A 17283-nucleotide genomic window follows, 5' to 3' on the forward strand; every position below is an offset into this window, starting at 1 on the left:
TAACGGTAGGACGCAGTCTAAGAGTTGATGGGTTAATGCCATATATGCGGATCGGTGCAGTGGTGCAGCGGTTCAGCGATGCGCCTTATCCCTCCGATGGCAGGAGCTGCCACCGGTGGATCTTGCGCTACCCAGATTGCTCTTCATAAGCGACCTGTCGCGAACAATCATTAACTGCCACCTGCCACGGTGGTCAGTTTACTCACAGTCCAATCGGCAGGTTGTGGGGACCCCTCAACGTGCCGTGACCTGGGTGGACCACCTAGCCTGCTTCTGCGCAGATTTTGTCGCTCACAACGCCGACGACAACGCCGGATTTTCTGCAAAACTGGAGCCTATAGCTGAACGATAATGCGTTAAAGCAGTCGCAACTCCTGAATATGCCGGCGAACAACACAGGCTGCGGAGCAAACAACACTGCCCCGTGCACGGCAATCCTTTCGACGTCCCCAACGCGAGCTTAACTTTCTGACCTTGAGTTTTCTCCGCCTTTAAGGTTTCCTGCCACTCTTCGTGCAATCGCACAACCTTTTAAGAACATCATTGGGCAAATGTTCCATGCTCTTTTATTTGTATATTGCAGTAGTCCAAAAAAATTGTATAATAGAACACATAGGATGAATCGAACGAAATATCTGATTTATTTTCTCATACTGCGGTGAGTTCGTATGACTTGCTGTGTAATATCCCTTCTTTATTCATTCCTTAGCATTAGAAGAGTCTGTGCAGGTGCGCGTGAGCCAGTACAAAGCTTGTGACGTCACCATAACCTGCCGCCCGTGTCAAGTGGCAGTTAAGTTAATGATCGCTCGTTGGAGGTTGGCCAGGAAGAGCATCTGGGTCTATTATAAGCCCCACCGGTGGCCGTGTTCGAAAAAACCACCTGCCGCGGCAGTGGCCAGTCGCCTAACCGCTGCACCACTGGTCCAAGTTTGATATGAAGACTGCCTGCGAGCATTGAGTGTAATGTGGAGGATGACCAATTCCGCATACATGGGCGTTATCTACAGCAGAATCACAACAATACAAAACCCTAACGCACACAAACCATCCACCGAGGAGGTTTTGTCCATTATTGTGTGTGCCTCCTCCTGCGCTCATTCAGTTTTCCGCGCTGAAAAAATACTTATTCGCTCATCATGATAACACCTCTCTCGGAGGGAGATAAGGAATAGGACTGAAAAGGCGCCTAGCGCTTATTTTCTAGTGCATTTTCCGCATGCTATCACCGGTTGCTCTCAGTGGGGTCGTCCTGCTGGACAGAAGAAAATTCAACAAGAAAAGTGGCGCTGCCTCAGCGCCGGCTCACATCAGTACACAAGCTCGCATTCATGCGCACCAGCAGCAGCAGCGCTCAAAGGTATTACGCCGTAACGGGTTAACCCGCAAGCTGGACAAGCAGGCTTGCCTGTAACTTAAACCTAATCCCCAAATTCTCAAAGTTTCTCTTCCTTTGAGCATTTCATAACCATACTTGAGGCCTCCTTTCTGCGAATTGCCGCCAGAGGAATTCAGCGTGCCGTGCAAGCTCCCCTCCTCTCCTAAAGTACGAATGCCGCACGTCTGGGTTCGAGGACACCAGTCATGTATTTTACGTTACCGTATTGAATCAATACAAAAAAGAATGTTCGTCGCCCGCTTTTTCAGCTCGATTGTTAATATCCAAACAAACGGCCGCTCTTTTTCAATTTTTATACCCGACATGAAAAATCACCACAGACGACCGCAAAACTGTACTCTACAGCAAATCAGTCACGCCAGCGTCAGTCCACGCTGCCCGCAAACGCAGACCTTATCTTCCCACTGCGTTCATGCCGCAACATGAATCCCGTCACCTGCCAGCAACAAGCTATAGCGCGAATGTGAAAGTGCGCATCACGTGGGGTAGCAGCGACGTGCAGCGCTCGTCCAGGGCAAGGAGTGATGAAAGGACGCATGATGCTATGGCTTCACGCTGCCTATGGCTGCCTTGCGCTGGGGAAACACCGAGGACGCATTCACTGAATGCCCCTGTGTAAGGAAGCCTTCAGATTTACATAAGGCCGTAATAAAGGCTTTCTTACTGCGGCGTAACCGTTTGTTCGGGTTAACTTAGGCCTTTGCCTAAAAGAATTTTCCCGGCGACGAAAGTAACGCGTGCGCTTAACGGATGTCATGTTAAGGCTTCCTAACAGTAAAAAACCTGGCAACGTTTAACGCTAGAACTTTAGCTAGTGAGGCTAGCCTAGCAGTGTTGTTTGAGGAATTAGCGGGAATTAAATGGGATGTGATAGGGCTTAGCGAAGTTAGGAGGACAGGTGAGGCGTATACAGTGCTAAAGGACGGACACATACTGTGCTATCGCGGGTTAGAGGATAGACGAGAACTAGGTGTGGGTTTCCTCATTAATAAGGATATAGCTGGCAACGTAGAGGAGTTCTACAGTATTAACGAGAGGGTAGCAGCTATAGTAATTAGGCTGAATAGGAGGTACAAGCTGAAAGTGGTGCAGGCCTACGCACCCACATCCAGCCATGATGACCAGACCGTTGAAAGCTTCTATGAGGACGTAGAATCAGCAATGAATAAAGCAAAATCGCAGCACACTGTACTGATGGGCGACTTCAATGCGAAGGTGGGAAAGAAGCAGGCTGACGACCACGCGGTAGGTGACTATGGGATAGGCTCTAGAAATAGCAGGGGAGAGTTATTAGTCGAATTCGCGGATAGAAATAATTTACGGATCATGAATACCTTCTTCCGCAAACGAGAAAACAGGAAGTGGACCTGGAAGAGCCCCAATGGTGAGATTAAAAATGAAATCGACTTCATACTATGCGCTAAACCTGGCATCATTCAGGATGTGGCCGTCCTCGGAAGGGTGCGTTGCAGCGACCATAGAATGGTAAGGTCTAGAATTAGCTTAGACTTGAAGAGGGAACGGAAGAAGCTAGCGAAGAAGAAGACCATTAACAAGTTAGCCGTAAGAGGGAAAGCACAGGAGTTTAGGATAGCGCTGCAAAACAGATATTCGTCTTTAACTGAGGAAGATGATCCTGATGTTCATTCAATGCACGATAACCTGACATCAATAATTACGGAGTGCGCAGTAGAAGTAGGCGGTAGGACAGTTCGAAAAGATACCGGAAAGCTATCTCAGGTGACGAAAGATCTGATTAAGAAGCGCCAAAACATGAAGGCATCTAACACTACCGATAGAATAGAACTAACGGAGCTATCAAAGTTAATAAATAAGCGCAAGGTAGCCGACATAAGGAAGTTTAATATGGAGAGAATCGAGCATGCTATAAAGAACGGAGGTAGCCTAAAAACAGTGAAGAGGAAACTAGGCATAGGTAAAAACCAGATGTATGCATTAAGAGACAAGCAGGGCAATGTCATTAGCAATATGGATAAGATAGTTAACGTAGCCGAAGAGTTCTACACAGACCTGTACAGTAGCCAATGTAATCAGAGCGCTAATGAGAAAGAAAGCAGTGCACAGCAATGCGTCATCCCGCCAGTAACGAAAGATGAAGTAAAGAAAGCCTTAGAAGCAATGAAAAGGGGAAAAGCAGCTGGGGAGGATCAGGTAACCGCAGATCTGTTGAAGGATGGAGGGGACATCGTGCTAGAAAAACTAGCCACCCTGTATACGCAATGCCTTATGACCTCAACTGTACCAGAAGCTTGGAAGAATGCAAACATTATCTTAATTCATAAGAAGGGAGACGCCAAGGACTTGAAAAATTACAGGCCGATCAGCTTACTATCCGTTTCCTACAAAGTATTTACTAAGGTAATCGCTAATAGAGTCAGGGCAACGTTAGACTTTAATCAACCAAATGATCAGGCAGGCTTTCGTAAAGGATATTCCACAATAGATCATATTCACACTATCAATCAGGTGATAGAGAAATGCGCAGAATATAACCAACCTCTATATATAGCTTTCATTGATTACGAGAAAGCATTCGACTCAGTGGAAACCTCAGCAGTCATACAGGCATTGCGTAATCAGGGGGTAGAAGAGCCTTATGTCAAAATACTGGAAGATATATATAGCAACTGCACAGCTACTATAGTCCTCCATAAAGTCAGCAATAAAATTCCAATAAGGAAGGGCGTCAGGCAAGGAGACACGATCTCGCCAATGCTGTTCACCGCATGTTTGCAGGAGGTATTTCGAAGCCTGAATTGGGAACAGTTGGGAATAAGAATAAATGGAGAATACCTAAATAATCTGCGATTTGCTGATGACATTGCCTTGCTGAGTCACTCAGGAGGTGAACTGCAAATCATGATCAACGAGTTAGACAGGCAGAGCAGATCGATGGGTCTAAAAATTAACATGCAGAAAACCAAGGTAATGTTCAACAGCCTAGCAAGGGAACAACAGTTCACAATTGGCAGCGAAAGCCTAGAAATTGTGCCGGAATACGTCTATTTAGGGCAGGTAGTGACAGCTGATTCAGATCATGAGAGGGAGATAACTAGAAGGATAAGAATGGGCTGGAGCGCATATGGCAAATTCTCGCAGATCATGAGTGGCAGTTTACCAATTTCCCTCAAGAGGAAAGGGTACAACAGCATAATCTTACCGGTACTCACCTACGGGGCAGAAACGTGGAGGCTAACGAAAAGAGTTCAGCTTAGGTTAAGGACAACGCAGCGAGCCATGGAAAGAAAAATGATAGGTGTAACGTTAAGAGATCGGAAGCGGGCAGAGTGGGTGAGGGAACAAACACGGGTTAATGACATCCTAGTCGAAATCAAGAGAAAGAAATGGGCTTGGGCAGGGCATGTAATGCGAAGGCAAGATAACCGCTGGTCCTTAAGGGTAACGGAGTGGGTTCCAAGAGAAAGTAAGCGTAGCAGGGGGCGGCAGAAGGTTAGGTGGGCGGATGAGATTAAGAAGTTTGCAGGCAAAGGGTGGATGCAGCTGGCAAAGGATAGGGTTAATTGGAGAGGCATGGGAGAGGCCTTTGCCCTGCAGTGGGTGTAGTAAGGCTGATGATGATGATGATGATGATGATGATGATGAACAGTAAAAAAAAAAATTCCCCAGCCTGTTTAACTTAGTCCAATCTCCCTACGTGTGCACCTTCCCAAGTCTTTCCCATGATCTCTCGGGCGTCCACTGCCGACTCGATAAGCGCCGTAACACGGAGCACAGCTCCAGGGCACGTGTTAGACCCCTCGCGTGCGCTAAATGGTCCGGAACAAGTGACTTTTCCGGGAAACATACCGCGTCCCTGATTCTTTTGAGTGCGTTATCGCCTGCTTCTTCCTTTTTGTTATCAAGTTATCACTAAAAGACCAACGGCGTTTTAAGGCGAAGGCCTATAATGGCTCATGCTCGCGGCCACTGATCGTGCCCGTCAGTCCGTGATGCGTCGTTAAGTCGGAACTAATAAATATAGTAGAAAAATAATGGGTGCTTCAGATAGAGCAGGAAAAAAATGACTCTAGAAGAAAATTTTGACGTCTGTAGAGTAATTAGGTAATTAATTATAGCCAAAAATGCCAAGATTGCATCCAAATAGCGCGGACTTTGATCCATCGGAAGTAGTCGCAGCTTTGTAAAGTAACTGGGAAACTAATAAAGGTAGGAGAAATAGAACGGTTGCATCAGCTGGAGGAAGAAAAAATAATTCTATAAGCCAATTTTTAATCATTTTACAGAAAATAGTTAATTAATTGTAGTCAAACATGTGAAAAAATTGCGTGTAAAAAGAGTGTCATGTCACGTTTACAGGATGTGTTCACAGCACAGTACAAAGAACAGAATTACCGAGAAAATGCCTGATTTTGTAATTAGTATTTATGGTTTTGTGGTTTTATGGGGGTATAACGTCCCAAAGTGACTTGTAATTAGTATTTCATAAGTTATAATAATTGACAGTAGTTTAATGAATTAGTAATTAATTGTTATTCACAGAAGCAGCAACAGTAGCAGCCAAAGTCGCGCGGAAAAGCTTTCGCCTCACGCAGTTTCGATCGCCAAAGTGCCCCCCCCCCCATTTTTTGTTTACAACGCGGTAGCGCGATAGCAACGACTTCTCATGGCATTATTTGGCTTAATTCACACATTTCTTTTGCTAGGAAGGAAGGCTTTACCGGGTGGCCTTTTCTAATCTATTCCCATCGGCGTGCAGAAAGTAGGGCAGAAGAAGATAACGGACTCAAAACCAGGTGGGCTTAGGTGCGTAGGGTAGGACAGCTGCACCGGACTGTTCACTGCGTGAGAATGCGCCCGTATTCTCACACATTTCGCCGCTGCGCTCAGTGATACGCCTCTTATCGACTCGGCAGTCGACGCTCGCGCTTTGATTTAAAATTATTAGTGGAGTGTCATCCAATGTTATTAGCGTCACACTCGACAGTTCTCTATTTAAAGATGGCTTGGAACTTATCAAGTGACGCGGACAACAGTCCCCAACGCGTCACCGAAGGGGCCGTTCGTGATAATCTTTGCAAGGCGATCTCACAGCTTCTATACTGAGCATAACTCGCCTGTCATGGCAGACCAGGAAGCAAGAGGGCGACCAGCGTCGACAATAAACTGAAGAAAGCGGAAAAGCATACAAAACAAGTGCCAAGCTCCGCGAGCAATATTAGTTTTTTCTTGTTAAGCGCCTATCCTTTCTGTTTCCTCGATTTTGCCGGTGTGTCAGTGAGCCAGCACTGTTTCCAGTATAGGCATACATTCAAGTGGCATGTCTCCCGATTGATAAGTACATACAAATTGAAGGACACAGTAAAAGGTTTGCCGGTGGTGTTGGTCTGGTGATTTCCAGAAACTGAATGCACTGCTTGAAGGCTTCTCGATGATATGACTTGCAGGCGAAGCCATTTAGTGAGAAACGAACTTTTATACAGGCTATTTACAGATGGGTACAACCAAAAGTCAGAATACGGCCACAACTATCCGCGGCTGGCCTAGCCGACCGCCTGCACAGAGGCGAGGGACACCGCGTCCCAACAGTCAAACTGGCGCGCCTTGCACCAGCTCTCAACGGTCACTCCCTCCGCACTCGGCCAGACCGAGCGCCTCTCAGCTAGGAGCAGCTAGAGACCAAAGACACACGGGCGCGGCTCCCTTCGCGGGTACACCCCGAAGATGCCCGCGCCCCTTTCCACACGTAAAAATAAACTGCTAACTGCGGTTTCCCTTACCCCAGAGTTCCTCACTAGGTGGTCTCGCAATCCTTCGCAAAGGGGACAGGGGTCTAAGGTCGAGGCCGACAGATAGCCCCGCCGTCTGGAGCGGCGAAGGAAACCGCAAAGACGAATGGGGAGACTAACCAAAAAGGCATGAGTCCCGGGCCGTCTGGAGCGGCGAAGGAAACCGCAAAGACGAATGGGGAGACTAACCAAAAAGGCATGAGTCCCCTTCTAACGGCGTGCACCAAAGCAAAACAAAATAAAACAAAACCGGACGCCCAGCCTAGGTCACTGCCCTCTCGCGGAATATTCGCAACACATGTACAAAAAGATGCGAGACAGCAGCCGAACCCTACACCTTCCCCCATGCTGCGACCCTTCGTCACACACTCACACCCATACCGAGGACAATGCTAATGACAATGCCAACGACAGTGCCAATTACAGATACTCTCAATCTTGTAACTAAGACAGCAAATCATTCTCGGGGCACTCAAACATCTGTAATATGCAAACAAAGACAGTTCCGAGCAGTTTATATCACACTGTTCGCAATCACTGAAGCACACAAGGTAAAATCAGCACAACTGCCGCACAAGAACATTCGGTCATGTCCATGTCTGTAGTCCCTGAACACTGAGTCCTGCCAACTCTGGATCCCCCACACCCACCTGCTGCATCCGCGCTTACTCGAGCCTTTTGTTTCATCTCGAGACGTGCTACCAAGGCTAGCCGTGTTGCATACCTGCGCACGGGTCCATGTTGGGACATGGCAAGGCCTGTTAAAGGTGGAGTGGGCATGGCCAACGCAGCCTACGATTCAGCGGCGTCCTCCCGGGTCGAACACTCGCACCCGCCGTCTACGACCGAATATTGGTGCGGCACAGGCGGTCAGCGCAGTAACATTCCGTTTGCGCTGCTTTCTATCCAATTTACGGCCCTCGTTGGCGGTGAGCGCACTCAGGCCACGCGCCTTCACTATGGACAGAGCCATGTTTTCTGAGGCCTTCATGCTTTGCGTGCTCAACTGCTGTAGCGTCTTTACGCTGGACGCCAGTCCCTCGGGCTGCACAGGCAAAGGCACGCCAAGATCGTGCCGTGATTTGGCGTGCGTCGCAAACTTTTGACGTGTTTCCGTGCTCTGTTCACGGTAAAGGACGCAGACACTGTCCACACCAGCTGATCTGCCGTATGGCAATCTCTCACCTGTAGCATTGCTTGTACCCGTGTCCGCTGTCTCAGAATCAGCTCTAGTCAGCTGCGACACCTGCGCCTCAAGCAACGCCGCTACCGCTGAGCTGGATGTTTCATCCGCGTCATTGGTAAAACACCCCCGACGCAACGCTTCCATGTCGATGCGCAAAGAAAGTTCACACTGGAAGCCTGCGCCAGGCGAGCCGCCCTTTTCCTCGTGCTCATTAGGTTCAGCGCAAAAGTCCGTCATGCCATCACGTGCGTCGCCCACCGGATGGGATTTATCGGCCTTCACCTCCACGGGGCTCATCTCCAAGACAGCAGGTAGGGAGCGCTGTTCTCTTTCAACCTGGATTGCTGACTGAGCAGCATCCGGCAACTCAGCGCCAGCAATCTCTAAATTGTTTGCCGGGACTTGCGCTTCGCTCGAAGCGCTTTCGATCCCTACCGGCTTCAAGCTGCAGCAACTAACCACCTCTTCTGTTACACTGCTCAGCGATTCGTTGCCATCTCCTCTACACGGAGGTGGTGATCGGCTCTGAGCTCGCTCTAGCGGTACCACCTCCTGCTGCGCACTTCGCTCTTTCTGGAGAGATTCTTTCATCTCCTTGTACTCTTGTTTGGCTATAGCTAGTTTGCGCTGGAGAGATTCCAGGCTGGCATCGTTCAGCTTATTTTCGAGGTAACTACCTCGCCCGGACCATAAGGCGAACCTGGCTTAATGCCCACTCGAACACCTGAATGCGGCAGCGATCTCTACATTGTTTGTCGGGACTTGCGCTTCGCTCGAAGCGCTCTTAGTCCCTACCGGCTTCAAGCTGCAGCAACCAACCACATCCCCTGTTACACTGCTCAGCGATTCATTGCCGTCTCCTCTACCCGGAGGGGGTGACCGGCTCTGAGCTCGCTCCAGCGGTACCACCTCCTGCTGCGCACCTCGCTCTTTCTGGAGGGATTCTTTCATCTCCTTGTACTCTTGTTTGGCTATCGCTAGTTCGCACTCGATGGATTCCAAGCTGACATCGTCCAGCCTGGACCATAAGGCGCGCCTGGCGTATTGCCCACTCGAACACCTGAATGCGGCCATCACACCCGTTGCTCCCTAACCCTGCGGCTCGAGCGCTACGGAGGCAAGCAAATGGGAAGGGGGACTCACTCTGCCATCGCGTCGCTGCCCATGGCTCCTGCGTCCTCTCCGAACCTCTCAGTCAGATGCCGCCTCGTCCTTTCCCACGGCTGCAGCACTCTCTTCCTCGGAGGCCTCTTGTTGCCTCCTCGTTGCTCCGCCGAAAGCTGTGTCCGCTTGAATCTTCCAACTGCTGCCGTTGCTCAGGGATACCACTCTCTTTTTTTGAAGGCCTTGTCTTCGGCGTTTCACGCCCGATGCGGTTCGCACCTTCGTACCCCCGTAGCCTGTCGTCCTTTCGGTATCGCGCCTTGGATGCCGAACTTCGTCGTTCTCTCCGTGGATGTCTTCGTCCGTTCCTCGGGGCCGCTGCAGAGCACCAATCCTGTCGGCTGCGCGAGTAAAAGGTTTGCCGGTGGTGTTGGTCCGGTGATTTCCAGAAACTGGATGCACTGCTTGAAGGCTTCTCGATGATATGACTAGCAGGCGAAGCGATTTAGTGAGAAACGAACTTTTATACAGGCTATTTACAGTAGGGTACAAACAAAAGTCAGAATACGGTCACAACTACCCGCGGCTGGCCTAGCCGACCGCCTGCACAGAGGCGAGGGACACCGCGTCCCAACAGTCAAACTGGCGCACATTGCACCAGCTCTCAACGGTCACTCCCTCCGCACTCGGCCAGACCGAGCGCCACTCAGCTAGGAGCAGCTAGAGACCAAAGACACACGGGCGCGGCTCCCTTCGCGGGTACACCCCGAAGATGCCCGCGCCCCTTTCCACACGTAAAAATAAGCTGCTAACTGCGGTTTCCCTTACCCCCGAGTTCCTCACTAGGTGGTCTCGCAATCCTTCGCAAAGGGGACAGGGGTCCAAGGTCGAGGCCGGCAGATAGCCCCGCCGTCCGGAGCGGCGAAGGAAACCGCAAGGACGAATGGGGAGACTAACCAAAAAGGCATGAGTCCCCTTCTAACGGCGTGCATCAAAGCAAAACAAAATAAAACAAAACCGGACGCGCTGCCTAGGTCACTGCCCTCTCACGGAATATTCGCAACACATGTACAAAAAGATGCGAGACAGCGTGCCGAGCCCTACAGACACTTTGTAAATTCCAAAGTGTGTTTGGCGAAAGCCTGGGACCATTCGACTGACTATGGCATACGCATTCGCTCACCCGACTAACTCGACTGCTGCAACGAGACGTCTGACGAAGGAGCGTTGCCGCGCGCTCCGCTGTGCCATCATGTGATTGCTGAGACAGTGTAAGGGGGAGAGGCCACAGCTGCGGCGGAACAACTGTTGCTATGCGCCGCTGTGCCATCACTTGATTGCTGCGAGAGTAAGGGGAGAGGCCACAGCTGTGGCGGCGCAACTGTTGCTATGCGCCGCTGTGCCATCACTTCATTGCTGAGAGAGTGTACCGGGGAGAGGCCACAGCTGTGGCGGCGCAACTGTTGCTATGCACCGCTCTGCCATCACGTGATTGCTGAGATAGTGTAAGGGGGAGAGGCCGCAGCTGTGGCGGCGCAACTGTTGCTATGCGCCAGTGTGCCATCACTTGATTGCTGGGAGAGTGTAAGGGGGAGAGGCCACAGCTGTGGCGGCGCAACTGTTGCTATGCGCCGCTGTGCCATCACTTGATTGCTCGGAGAGTGTAAGGGGGAGAGGCCACAGCTGTGGCGGCGCAACTGTTGCTATATGCTGCTGTGCCATCACTTGATTGCTGAGATAGTGTAAGGGGGAGAGGCCACAGCTGTGGCGTCGCCACTGTTGCTATGCGCCGCTGTGCCATCACTTGAATCCTGGGAGAGTAAGGGGAGAGGCCACAGCTGTGGCGGCGCAACTGTTGCTATGCGCCGCTGTGCCATCACTTGATTGCTGGGAGAGTAAGGGGGGAGGCCACAGCTGCGGCGGCGAAACTGTTGCTATGCGCTGCTGTGCCATCACTTGATTGCTGGGAGAGTGTAAGGGGGAGAGGCCACAGCTGTGGCGGCGCAGCTTTTGCTATGCGCCGCTGTGCCATCACTTGATTGCTGGGAGAGTGTAAGGGGGAGAGGACACAGCTGCGGCGGCGAAACTGTTGCTATGCGCCGCTGTGCCATCACTTGAATCCTGGGAGAGTAAGGGGAGAGGCCACAGCTGTGGCGGCGCAACTGTTGCTATGCGCCGCTGTGCCATCACTTGATTGCTGGGAGAGTAAGGGGGGAGGCCACAGCTGCGGCGGCGAAACTGTTGCTATGCGCTGCTGTGCCATCACTTGATTGCTGGGAGAGTGTAAGGGGGAGAGGCCACAGCTGTGGCGGCGCAACTTTTGCTATGCGCCGCTGTGCCATCACTTGATTGCTGGGAGAGTGTAAGGGGGAGAGGCCACAGCTGTGCCATCACGTAATTGCGGAGAGAGTGTGAGGGGGAGAGGCCACAGCTGGCACCGTTCCAGGGCACGGACGGACGGTGGGACGCCGCGAGTATGAGCCATTAAAGGCTTTCGCCTTACAAATCTTTCCACGGTAGGCGCGTGTGTCAAACCACGATAGCCTTAACAAATAGGCTTACACAACACGTTTTTTATTTTCGGTTTTTAAAAGAGACGGGAGGCGCTTAACCTTTCCCCTTCGATTACCATTGCCAACTCTTAACAGCATGTACTTCTTAGATATTACCTTCACCCCAACACCAGATGATGCCTTCAGGATGTACAGTCGCGGGTAAAAAGATGTGGTCAATTACTTCAACGGAGTGATGAAAACGGGCACCGCGCGGCCAGCGTGGCGCCGTGCTTTGCGGGCACACCTGACACTTTTGTTACCGGCGTGTTCTTAACCGCAGTACCAAGTGTTGCTATCTGCCGCTCCTGTCGCACGTCACTAGTGCTAATCTTTTTTTACTCATGAGTGTACTACTGCTGCCCGAAAAGAACACCAGCGCTCCAACGAACGCGCGGCTTGGATTGGCATTTTCGTCGCGTAGCATGGTGAAAAGTTGGGCTGGTTGGTGCATGATCTTGTGGCAGGAGCAGCGCAGCACGAGACAGCCGAGGCAGCGTCATGTACCGCCTGTCCCTTCTTTGTCTCGTGCTGCGCTGTTCCTGCCACAAGTTCGGCGCGTAGCTTTGGCCGCTTTGTCCAGGCAAGAATGGCTACAAAGCACACGCTGTCGTCAACTATCGTAAAGAGACCGACTAGCCTAACAGTGTGTTCACTTGACATGCTCATGATGATGTGTGCCTGTAATGTGTACCTGACTTGAAATATTTTTTTTTCCGGCAGGTATTACATACGCAAAAGACACGGAAGTCGCCGTTGGATCGTATTTCTAGAAGGTAAGGGGAAAGACTACTTTCTAAGTAGTTTATGAAAGTTGCATCTATTATGGTGGTTCTGTTTGGATCGTAGCTTTTGTCTTAAAAGCGTTTTTTCCTGTCGTTTATATTTTGTTTTCTTTTTATCTGGGAAGAAACCATAAATTTATGACCTTAGCAGCGCTTGTTTTACAGCGTGTACCCTTTCTTAGCAAAGGGTAGGTCGTCGAAGCGGGCCGGCCCAGAAATGTCCTGCGTGCTTTATGCTGAACTGTCTTGGAGAGGAAGAAATCTCACAAAGAAACAATTCTAGCTTATCAAGCATAGCAAGAGGTTTCTCCTTCTGAAGGCTCTAGAGCCCTACAAGAGACTGTTAGAGCAAAAACTTGGGACTCTCTCAGTTCATGGTCCCGTGATTGTTTTTAGTAAGCGGAGACACTACTGCGAGAATGATTTTTAAATTGAAAGGAAATATTTGGCTGCCTAACATAACTTCGCTGGAAAGGAACACTACAGATGCTTGGTGGTTATCGTGCTTGTGCTGCTGAGTGTTGCTTTTTAGTGATGATATTCCGTCGACACGTGAATTTTTAACGGTAAAGCGTTGAGGCTCTAGTCTAGTGCAATTGTGGCGTCATCGCCGGCGCTGAGAGTGAAAAAACTCTGAAGGAGCAACCTAGGTCAGCTGACCTTGTGGTGTCATCACAATTTTTGTAGCGTGATCACAACGCTGTCAAATCAGTGATTGGTCGCGAGAGGGCGCTCGGGAAAAAGCAGCCTGGGTTGCACAAGCCCCGGCGGTGGCAGCAGCTGCCATCGCAGGGCAGTGGGTCATCGCTTAAACGCCGCAACACTGCGCGGGGAGTTGTATGCGGACCTCTCATTGACCTATGAATGTAAAGTGGGACAGTTGCCTGTATCGCATATCGCTCATCAACGTCATCGCGTCATACCTAAGATGGACCTTAAAGGGAAGCTTAAATGTTTTTTTTTTTTTGAATTCGATGTTATTCAAGAATTCTGATTTATGAAGCTTCTAGGTAAAGCATGGCCATGAACTAGCATGGTGACTAAATCGTCATTTAAAATCGCGACAATTTTCAGGCTTCTCTTCATTGTGTTGAAGAATGCGGGGAAACACGTAGTGACGTCATTGCTGCCGAAATTTCAGATATCCGCTGCCTTCGCCTGCATGCTGCTGTTCGTCGTCCGATGCCACCAAACAATGCTTCGTGGGCTTCACCTTCGATGGCGTTGGTTTCCTTCCACGAAACCACCGTTTATTCGCTGGAAACGTAGCGCCGTCGTACGTGACATCATTATTATCGGGGCCTCTGCCCGTCTATGTGGGCTGCAGAGAAGCCTGAACGCGGACGCCGCTTTATTGAGCGATTACACCACCATCTCAAATGGTAGCAGCAAACAATTTCACAGGCTTTACCAGCATGTTTCACACATTCGGCTTAAAACTCCTTTAGAACTAATGTAATTCTAAAACCTTGTCAGTTGCCATTAAGCCTGCCCTCCAGTTTTTAGATCGAAAGGACTACTTCATGGTGTCAAACCCAGCCAATAATCTTGTGGCGTCCCTGCCCTTGCGGGTGCAGAAATGACTTCCGCGAATGGGTTTCGAACCCGCAGCGGCACGAACAGATCAGCTCCGCTCGCCACTGTACGAGAGCGCTATGCTATTGTTGCAGCTGATCAGGCCTCGTGTTTGACTGCAACACACTCTCGCGCTGTGCATTGCACATCGTCGCCTTCATCAACTTCCATCTGCGGAGGCGTAATACATCAGATTAGCGTTACTTCGATCCCAGTTAACCTGAGTCTAATTTCATCCCCAGACGTGCAGACAACTGAGCAAAGCAAAACATTGAGCAATCTAGGATAAACACATGCTTTCGCACGCCTACTCGGATTAACTACGTTAAAACCCTACGCCTTTTTTTTTATCCGGCGACAATGCGATTAGAACTACGGTTCTCCTACAAACGAGGTGGATGCTATACGTCTACGCCATTGCGGCTTCTACCTGTACTTGACAGTAGACATTTAGGCTATCCGGGTGGGTTCATCTTAAGAAACAGCGCAGAAGGCGGAACAGGAAAGAGACAACAGACGAGCGCTATCAGCTGACGTTTTTATTTCACCTATATAACAGCCAAACGTCGATACAAAAACCTATAAAGTACGCAAATGTAATCAGGAGGTTAATTAGAAAGAGAGTAGTGGACAGCAATTGAACGTCCGCTAGTAACGAAAGAGGAAGTGAACGAAAGCCTAGTAGGAAGGCAAAGAAGGAGCGGATGAGGATCAGCTAGGTAACAAAATTTCTGTTGAAGGACTCTGGAGAGACTGTGCTAGAAAATTCTTAATAAAAACGTAGCGTAAAGACGGGACGAAAAAAGACCAGCCACACTCTATACGCAATGCGCTACGGTCTCGAGAGGCCCGGAACGTTGGAAAGACGTCATCTGAATCAATATGAAATGGGACGTCATTGACGAGAAAATGTGAACATACTTCCCATTTCCTACAGGATATTTACTAAGGCAATGGGCTAGTAGAATCAGGACAACCTTAGACATCTATCAACCAAACGGTCAGGGAGGCTTTCGTGGAGGATACTCGATAATATTGGTCATGAAGTGGTGACTGCAGTCCGGAGAGCAGAAGGGCTGTAAAAATGGTTGTCTAAACAAAACTGTTTATTTGGGTTGACTTGCGCCCACAATGGATTGAATCACTCAGCGGTGGCGTAGCAACAAGCGTGCTCGGCGGTCATCGAACAGAATGCCCGCCGCTCTTGCCGTGCTCAATTTAAAGCTGATAACAAACTTTCGAGATAAAGCGTGCAACGTTGCTAGAACATTCTGGAACAACGTAGAATCAGCTTTGCCTGGCTGCAATCAATCGAGGCAAATCTAGTCGCGTTTTGCATCGCAAACAAAGCGATAAAGTGACGGGCCAGCAGCTTTAAAGAAGGAAGAAACACTCTAGAGGTTCGCGGCAATATACCTTATTCGCACTATCACTCAAGTGACAGAGAAATGGCAGAATATAACCAGCCCCTTATATATACCCTTCATTGATTACGAGAAAGCATTTGATTCAGTCAAAATCACAGTAGCCATAGAGTCGTATGTTAGGGCACCAGGGTGTTATCGAAATATACTGGAACATATCTGGAATGGCACAGCCACCAAAGTCCTCCGTAAAGACAGTTTTAAAATTCCACTAAGAAAGGGTACCAGGCAGAGAGACACGATGTTTGCCAATGCTAATCATCGCCTATTTACTAGAGATATTCAGGGACTTAAATTGGGAAGAGCTGAAAATAAGAATTCAGGGAGAATACTTTAGTAATCTGCGATTCCCCGATGCCGTTGCCATGCTAAGTCATCCAGATAAGTGAATGCAAAGCATGACCAATGACTTAGACAGCCAAAGAAGAACGGTTGGCCTAACAATGAATATGCATAAAAGTAAAGTAATTTTCAATGGGCCCAAATGAAACAGTAATTTACGACTGATAGCGATGGGCTGGAAGTGCTACTGGAATACGTCTGCTTATGGGCAGGTAGTGACCGCAGATCCGGACCAGGGGTGCGAAATGGCTCGAAAAAATTAGAATGGGGTGGAGCGCATTTAAAAGGCACTCCAGGTCACCAATGGCAGTTTATCAATATTCCTCAAGAGAAAAGAGTATAAAAGCTGCACCTTACCGGCACTCACTTGTGGGACAGACACCTGCACACTAACGAAAAGGGTTCATTTTAAATTGAGGGCAAAGCAGCGAGTTATGGAAAGGAACATCATTGGTGTAACGTTTAGAGAGAGGGGGAAGAGGGCAGGGCGGGGAAGGGAAAAACAAGGATGATTGACATCCTACTCGCGGGGCGGGGGGAACAAGTAGGAGAAATGGGCGTTAGCAGGGTATGTAATGCGGAGAACCTATGGCCGCTAAGGGTAACTGTCTGGATTTGAAGAGAAGGCAAGTGTATCACACCAATATTGCCGAATATTAGGCGGCCGAGTATTAGGTGTGTGGATGAGATTAAGAAGTTTGCGAGGATACTGTGGCCGCGGCCGCTACAAGGAAGTTTCATTTCGAGAGATATGAGAGAGGCCTTTGTCCTTCATTGGGAGTACTGAGGCTGCTGCTGATTGTGATTAATAATTTTGATGCTGTCTTGAAGCGCTACAAGCCACTAGAAGTGCCCATTCAATTTTTAGCTATTCCTTTCGTCAGCAACTTTTATGCAGTCTGCCAGATAATAAAATCAGTTCCTACAATAAAATGGAGGAAAGCGACCACATTTTTCACACAACGGCCTCGACATCAACGTTGTGCAATGCCTCGCAACATGTAGATACTGAACATAAGGGCGAGTCTAATATAGAGAGATATCTCTATATGGCACATTCTGCGAAATCACACGTCCCTTATTGTCGTCAATGTCCGTATCGATGTCCTACCACGAGGTTCGATTTCCTGAGTTCATGACAAAGCCCA

At 49.4% G+C, this 17283-nt stretch overlaps 1 protein-coding gene across 1 annotated transcript in view; it reads left to right on the plus strand.

The window, feature by feature from the left end:
* The window catches only part of LOC144096666 (palmitoleoyl-protein carboxylesterase notum1-like), a 285055-nt gene that overhangs the window by 132655 nt on the left and 135117 nt on the right, over positions 1-17283 (plus strand). The window contains exon 3 of the mRNA XM_077629502.1: positions 12733-12785. Coding sequence (XP_077485628.1) covers positions 12733-12785 — 53 coding nt within the window. The remainder of the gene's footprint in view (positions 1-12732; positions 12786-17283) is intronic.

The sequence above is a fragment of the Amblyomma americanum genome, chromosome 7, assembly GCF_052857255.1.
Source record: "Amblyomma americanum isolate KBUSLIRL-KWMA chromosome 7, ASM5285725v1, whole genome shotgun sequence".
Classification (NCBI taxonomy): domain Eukaryota; kingdom Metazoa; phylum Arthropoda; class Arachnida; order Ixodida; family Ixodidae; genus Amblyomma; species Amblyomma americanum.